The sequence below is a fragment of the Podarcis raffonei genome, chromosome 17 (assembly GCF_027172205.1).
Source record: "Podarcis raffonei isolate rPodRaf1 chromosome 17, rPodRaf1.pri, whole genome shotgun sequence".
In the NCBI taxonomy this organism is placed as follows: domain Eukaryota; kingdom Metazoa; phylum Chordata; class Lepidosauria; order Squamata; family Lacertidae; genus Podarcis; species Podarcis raffonei.
In genome coordinates this window covers 15,837,946-15,845,536 of record NC_070618.1, presented here as the reverse complement: position 1 = coordinate 15,845,536, position 7,591 = coordinate 15,837,946, and the positions used below count along the sequence as shown (strand labels likewise).

Below are 7,591 nucleotides of genomic sequence, written 5' to 3'. Positions count from 1 at the left end.
GCTGCTGTCCCTCCCCTTTTTTCCTGACTGACGTGAACAGAAAACCCTCCCGCCTTCCTATTCCCTCCCCTCCCCAAGCTCCTTTTGATTGGCCGATCCTCTTCCAATCCCGACCTCTCCTCCCGTTCTCTCTCTGTGCCTGACGTTAGACGGCAGGGTAACGTATGGTGCCCGCCTTGCTCCTCCTGCTTTCCCAGCCCACCCAGTCAGCGCCCTCGCTTTCTGGCCACGCGTCCATGTGTTCTAGCCCCGCCCCTCCCGCGGCCGAGAGCGGCGCGAGGGAGCTCGCGAGGCGGCGGCGTAAGCGTCGTCGTGGTGGCGGCGTTGCGCGCGAGGCCCCTCCCGCGAGCGGTCGCCCTTGGCTACGGGCATGGCGTGGGCGCGGCCGGCTCCGGGGGTTCCGGAGGGGCTGCGGCCGCCGCCGCCGCTCCTCCTCCTCCTCGTGTGGGTCTCCGCCCTGTGCCTTTTCCCCCGGCCGGCGGAGGCCCTGGTGGAAGGTCTGTACTGCGGGAAGCTGGTCTGCTACGACGTGCTGGGCGTGAGCCGGGATGCCAGCAAGGCTGAAGTGGCCCGGGCTTACCGGCAGCTGGCCCTCCGCTACCACCCGGACCGCCGACCGCGGGAGCCCGACCCGGACGGCAAACGAGCAGAGGCCGCCCAGGAGAAGTTCCTGCTCATCGCCACCGCCTACGAGACCCTCAAGGTGAGAGAGCGGGGCCGGGGCCGCCCCCTCCCTCCGCCCGCCCCGGCCGGACCCCTCCGGTAAGACGCGCGCCGTCCGCACCCTCCCCCCCCCCACGCACCCAGGCTCAGTTTCTCCCAACAGCACCCACCTCCCTGGCTCCCTTGAGGAGAAGGAGCAGCTGCGGGGAGGAGGGTGACAGGAGCGGCTGGCGCCGGGAGGACTCTGAACAAGGGTCCCCCCTTCGCACCCCCCCTCAGCATTTCTCTGCCGTGCAAATAGGGGTGTCCTCCTATTCCATATCGCTTCCAACATACAGTATATAGAAACATAATAAAACATTGAAAATACTTCCCCATACAGGGCCACCTTCAGTCCTGTATGTAAAAGCATAATATAAAAACATAATGAAATATTAAAAATTGAAAAAACTTCCCCATACAGGGCGGCCTTCAGTACTGTATATAAAAACATAATGAAACATTAAACATGGAAGAAAACTTCCCCATACAGGGCTGCTTTCAGTCCTGTATATAAAAACATAATATTAAAGCATAATGAAACATTAAACATGGAAGAAAACTTCCCCATACAGGGCTGCCTTCAGTCCTGTATGTAAAAGCATAACATAAAAACAGAGTGAAACATTAAGCATTGAAGAAAACTTCGCTATACAGGGCTGCCTTCAGTCCTGTATGTAAAAGCATAACATAAAAACAGAGTGAAACATTAAGCATTGAAGAAAACTTCCCCATACAGGGCTGCCTTCAGTCCTGTATGTAAAAGCATAACATAAAAACAGAGTGAAACATTAAACATGGAAGAAAACTTCCCCATACAGGGCTGCCTTCAGTCCTGTATGTAAAAGCATAATATAAAAACAGAATGAAACATTAAGCATTGAAGAAAACTTCGCTATACAGGGCTGCCTTCAGAAGGCTCTGGATCTGTTAACGCCACAACCTCCAACATTTCTGCGATGGAAATAAGGGACATTGTCCTATTCCATCATATTTTTTTTAGTATTCATACCCCTGTCCATCTGACTGGGTTGCCCCAGACACTCTGGGCGGCCTCCAATATATATATAGAAACTTAATGGAACATTAAAAAACTTCCCTATATAGGGCTGCCTTCAGAGGTCTTCTAAAAGTTGTATACAAGTAGTTGCTTATCTCATTGGCTCAGGGGTTGCATTACTCCATACGCTCCAACATTTCTCTGATGAAAAGAGGGACATCCTAAGGGAAAGCTTCTGTAAATCCAGGACTGTCCCTGGAAAATAGGGACACTTGGAGGGTCTGCCTTCGTGGGGTGTCCTCCCTCCACAATACGCTTCTAGACAGTGTTAGAAACTCAGATATATAAGCTAGGTGCCAAATGGCCCCTTAAACCAAGGTTGCAGTTGCCCAAACAGAATGTATAGTTGCCATTTTCGGGCAAGACGGCTCTAAAGTAATTTTTCAAACGATGGACCAACTGCGATTGATTCTCAGTTAAAACATCTAGTTCAGATGACAACCTTGAGGTTGGTTAAGGGTCAGTCCACATATATATTGGCCTATTCCGACCTCTTTTTCTTAATGGAGACTGCTCCTGCTCAGGCTGAAGAGAAAAAGCAGTTTGGTTCCAGAAATTCCTTCCGATTGGGCAGATAAAATATAACTGATAGAATTCCATGTGGTGGGGTGTTAGTGTGTGAAAACAGGGCTTGCAGTTTATATGCATACACCAATATATTATTATGCTGTATAATATGCAAGGTGTTTGTGTAAACAGTGGTACCTCGGATTACATACGCTTCAGGTTACAGACTCCACTGACCCAGAAATAGTACCTCGGGTTAAGAACTTTGCTTCAGGATGAGAACAGAAATCGCACGCCAGCAGCACAGCAGCAGGAGGAGGCCCCATTAGCTAAAGTGGTGCTTCAGGTTAATAACAGTTTCAGGTTAAGAACGGACCTCTGGAACGAATTAAGTACTTAACCCGAGGTACCACTGCATATGTCAGACAGAGAAAAGAAACTGGCCCATTAAACCAAGGTTGCTAATGGCAAGTATGCCTTGCCTAACTAGTTTCAGTCATTAGTTTAATGTGTTTGCTTATCCTTTGAGAAGAATAGCTTGTCAGTAGTCAAGTGTATGGGTCACGGCTGGCGCTGTGGGTCAAACCACAGAGCCTAGGACTTGCTGATCAGAAGGTCGGCGGTTCGAATCCCCGCGACGGAGTGAGCTCCCATTGCTCGGTCCCTGCTCCTGCCAACCTAGCAGTTCGAAAGCACGTCAAAGTGCAAGTAGATAAATAGGTATGGCTCCGGCGGGAAGGTAAACAGCGTTTCTGTGCGCTGCTCTGGTTCGCCAGAAGTGGCTTAGTCATGCTGGCCACATGACCCGGAAGCTGTCTGCGGACAAACACCAGCTCCCTCGGCCCATACAGCGAGATGAGCGCTGCAACCCCAGAGTCGGTCACGACTGGACCTAATGGTCAGGGGTACCTTTACCTTTGTCAAGTGTATTGCGTCAGAAGCATAAAGCATAAACACCTTTACTTTTTTCTATTTTACTCCTATTGTATAAATACTATTGATCATTTTATGTTTGAAAATTTAAGTGTTCAACTAGAGATAATTGCCATAAATACAACCAAAAGCAATTCCTTAAACTAAGCGGATGGTGGTTGTTTTTGTTCATTGACATATGGGATATTTCCAAATGAAAACCTGCCAATCATCATTTGCAGGATGAAGAAACTCGTAAGGATTATGATTATATGTTGGATCATCCTGAGGAGTATTACAGCCATTACTATCACTATTATAGTAGAAGATTGGCACCCAAGGTAGATGTCAGAATCGTGATTCTAGTCACCGTCTGTGCCATCTCTGTTTTTCAGGTAAATATCTTTGTCTACAAACTGTTCCATTGTTACCATCTGACCTGGAAAATACTGAAAGACGAAATGTAACATGGCTGGTTTCTTACAAATGTTTTCCCTTTGTGTGATCAAGTGCTGTCTGCTCTCAATATTATGCAAGCAAAGGAGGTGGCTGGCCTGAACTTATTACCTGCAAAATAAGGAACATATTAAAAATATCACATCAGCTTTCCCTAAGATTTTTGGACACAATACATGGAAAGGGGATTTTTTTTTAAAAAAAAGAGTGATTATGAATGCAAAGCTATGCAAATAAAGAAAACAATAGAACAAGTTTGATATAGTGCATATATATAGTTTGAGTACCACAGGGAAAGGTAATTTGCTTATTCTCTAAGGCTAATGTTGCTTACCATTTTATATTTTAGTTCTTCAGCTGGTGGAGTAGCTACAATGAAGCTATCAACTACCTAGCAACCATGCCAAAATATCGTATACAAGCCATGGAGATTGCCAGGCAACAAGGGCTACTAAACAGAGCCAAAGAAAAGGGCAAGAACAGGCGGTCCAAGGAAGAAATCCGCAAGGAGGAGGAGGAAATAATCAAAGATGTAATAAAAAACAAAATAGATATCAAGGGTGGTTATCAGAAGCCCCAAATATATGACATACTCTTATTCCAAATCCTTTTAACACCTTTTTATCTGTGCAAGTACATAGGATGGTATTGTTGGTGGATTTATTGTTTCAACATCAAAGGACAAGAGTATGGGGAAGAAGAGAAGTTGTATATTATACGCAAGTACATGAAAATGTCACAGTCTCAGTTTGACACTTTGGAAGATCACCAGAAAGAGACTTTTCTTGAACGACAGCTCTGGATAAGAGAGAACTATGAGGTGAGCGGCGTTGGCACACAGGAAGTGGAAAAAGAACCTAACATGTCCTGACTTCTTAAATTATGTTCATACCACACCTAAGCGAAGGGGCTTGCTTGTGCAGTTCCATAGTGTTGGTTCACAAGCAGTGATCAGTGTTCCATACGCAGCTAAAATACACCAGGTATTTCATATTACGGTGGGCCAAACTTACTGTCTTTGTAGGTCTTCCCCAACCTTTATTTATTGGTTGGGCTGTTGCATAATTACCATGCTTCTTTAAGACTCATGGGCAGTATACTAACACAGTAGATGGTTCACTTCAGTGTTCAAATGAACTTCTTCGTTATGTCCCTTTATTAGAGGCTGAGTGGCATTGTTTTGGTTGTTTAAAAAATGCCTGTCTAAAAATGTGCTACTCAAGTCAGCTTACAGTACAAATCAGTAAAGCAGCACAGCAAGTCACAACACACAAAAGCAAAACACAATGCAGTAAACTACAGTTAACAAGCTTATCATCAGGAAAAAACTGCTCAGATACAATTTTCAGCAGATGGTATAGGCTTTGTAAAATGGAGACCTTAATTTGTTATCTGAATCTCAGAGGAGGGCCAGAAATGAGGTTCCTTAGGATGCTACAAAGACCGAGAGATGGAGAAGGCCCAGTGAGAAACAGTCACAGAACGCTCTTCTGAATACATGCTCTCTGAGAACCTTACCCTAGTTCGAGGATCAGGGAACCCAGCAGTAAATCAGCTTAGAAGTTCAGCTGAAGGAGAAGAACCATTCTATCTTCCACAACACAATAATTGTCTGTGTTAAAGCAGGTAGAGCTGTCAATATTTGTTGTTCTAGCGCCATTTTTAAAAAAAACCAAACATACTGGCAATAGAAGTCTTGGTGCAGTGTGGCATTTCCGTTCTACTGAGAGAGCTGTCACTAGCCTTGTCCCTTTCAGTGCCATACAAGTAGTACTAGATTGTATCCAATGATAGTCCTGTTCATAGCAGAACCATTGAAATTAATAGGCACAACTAACTTAGGTCCGTTACAACCCATTGTGCCTCATATGCTATGTAGAGAGCAGAAGTGGGAAAACATTGGCTTCATTCTGCAGAGCGTGAGTTTGTAAATATTTCAATTAATATCAATTTGAATATTAATTGATACTCAGTTAATGTGTCACCTTAACTATTGGTAATGTACTTTGAAAATAGATGCCAAATGCTAGTCCTACTCAGTAGAGCCATTGAAGTCAATGGACATATGTAACAGGTTAAGTAATTTCATTGAGTCTACTTGTGAGTGGGATTAGCATTGACTCAAATGTGACTATCAAGGTTTAAAGCTGTATTTTTTAAATTTTATTTACCCACCTGCATGGTATCTAGCTCTTTAGCCCATTATGGCACATTTTCAGTGTATTCCCCAAGCACATTAGTTTTAGGATCGACTACTTTTATGCAATCCAGTGCTCCATTTGAATGTCAAATTGGGGAATCTGCATTTTTGGACTGGCCTGTCCACAGTGAAACTGTCAAAGAATCTGTGTTGCTAAAGCACAGTGAAGATTGATGTTGCTTTCAGTTAAATTTTTCCTTCTCTTTTAGCTTTACAAACAAGAGCAAGAGGAGGAACTGAAGAAGAAAATGGCATCAGACCCTCGATGGAAAAGATACAGGCGGTGGATGAGAAATGAAGGACCTGGAAGACTGACTTTTATTGATGATTGACACTTGCTGTAACTTATACGGTCCAGTGATGATTGGCAAGAAAAATTCATACCTAAAAAGTTCAGAGTTTAACTGCTGTGTCTCAGCAATGTTCTGAAACTCAGGAAGTAATCAGGCAGAAAACTAGTACAATTTTATGATTTTTATAAAATAAAAGGAAATCTGCTAATCAGTCTTAATTGTTTTGCTCCATGGTTCACTCGATGTTGAATTGAAAACAAGCCTGACATGGATCTCCTTAAGAGTCTGCATGTAAGTGTGATAATGTAACAGGCACGTAGGTGGGCCTATTTGGCAGCAGGAGCCAAATCAGCCATCCAAGCCATGCCCATGTTGTTTTGCCTTTCTTTTGCACAGCCCCAAAGCTCAAAGTTGCAGGCTGTCACGAGGCTTCAATCGTTCTTGTATGATAGGAAGTTGAAAGATTGTAGCCTCCTGGCAGGTTCATGTGGTTGCCAGTTTGAGGTGGCAAAGATGAATTTCCAGTGCTGATAAAGCAATAGAAATGCACTTTTCAGCAGGCCTCCCCACCGCTGTAGTAGTCAAAATCCCCTTATAAAAAGCTGCAGAAAGGGTGGGTACAGTGAACACCAGGCTGGCTAAGTTTTATATCAATCTAAGAACCACACTGATGGGCACTCTGCACCCCACCAACGATGACAGCCACATGTCAGTGTTGGAGATGGCTAATGTATGCCTGTGCATGCACTCGTACACAAACTGTACAAACGAATTGCACATGCACCACATAAACAGCATGCACACTCGCATAGCGCCGTGTACACAATGCAGATAAAAACTATCGGCATTCCGCGTATCCCTGCTAGTGCTGGCGTGAGATGCTGGCTGCAAACACGGCCTTTTCCTTTGGCTTTCCTTTTGAGAGGATCTCTAAACAGCAGAGGGTTCTTTCACCTCCTGTTCTTAGTGCTAAGGACTGCAGGGCTAATATCAGAGATAAAGCTGCTTGTCTGTTCCTTTAAACAGCAGTGTTTCAGCCCACACATTTGCCAGTGGTGGCATGGCAAGAAATGCCTCCTTAGAAAGCAGGCAAGCAGCATTACCTCTGATCTTAGCGCTGTGGTCCTTAGCGCACAGAATGGGAGCAGGCAGAGAAGTCTTGCACTGTGGTGCTTAGGGATGAGAGCGGGAGATTAAAGCACTCTTGCCTGCAGAGATCACTCTCTAAAGAGCTTTATCTCCTGAAGCAGCTTGCTGCAACTCCAGTGATTGCGTTGTGTGTTTGCACCTGAGAGTATCCCCTAGCCTAAGTAGTTTTGAGAAGGAATTCATTTAGTTTGGATGGTCTTTTCCCAAAATCTCTGCTGGAAAAACGCTCCCTGCGAGCTGGTTTGCATGTAACATCAAGGCAAACCATTGCTTAGTACAAATGGGAGGATTTGCACCTCCCTCTGTCCTGTT

General features: G+C 44.9%; 1 protein-coding gene across 1 annotated transcript; it reads left to right on the top strand.

Moving 5' to 3' along the window:
• The first annotated feature begins 256 nt into the window (after positions 1-256).
• DNAJC25 (DnaJ heat shock protein family (Hsp40) member C25) lies at positions 257-6,341 on the top strand. Its single transcript, XM_053370618.1, has 4 exons — positions 257-703; positions 3,424-3,576; positions 3,987-4,457; positions 6,047-6,341. The coding sequence occupies exons 1-4, from the start codon at positions 371-373 to the stop codon at positions 6,167-6,169; spliced, it is 1,080 nt and encodes a 359-aa protein (XP_053226593.1). The 5' UTR covers positions 257-370; the 3' UTR covers positions 6,170-6,341.
• The last annotated feature ends 1,250 nt before the right edge of the window (positions 6,342-7,591 follow it).

Coding starts and splice junctions, on each gene's coding strand:
- DNAJC25 (XM_053370618.1), top strand. CDS start 371: ATGGCGTGGGCGCGGCCGGCTCCGGGGGTTCCGGAGGGGCTGCGGCCG. Junction 3,577..3,986: donor GTGCCATCTCTGTTTTTCAG/GTAAATATCTTT, acceptor TTTATATTTTAG/TTCTTCAGCTGGTGGAGTAG. Junction 4,458..6,046: donor GGATAAGAGAGAACTATGAG/GTGAGCGGCGTT, acceptor CTTCTCTTTTAG/CTTTACAAACAAGAGCAAGA.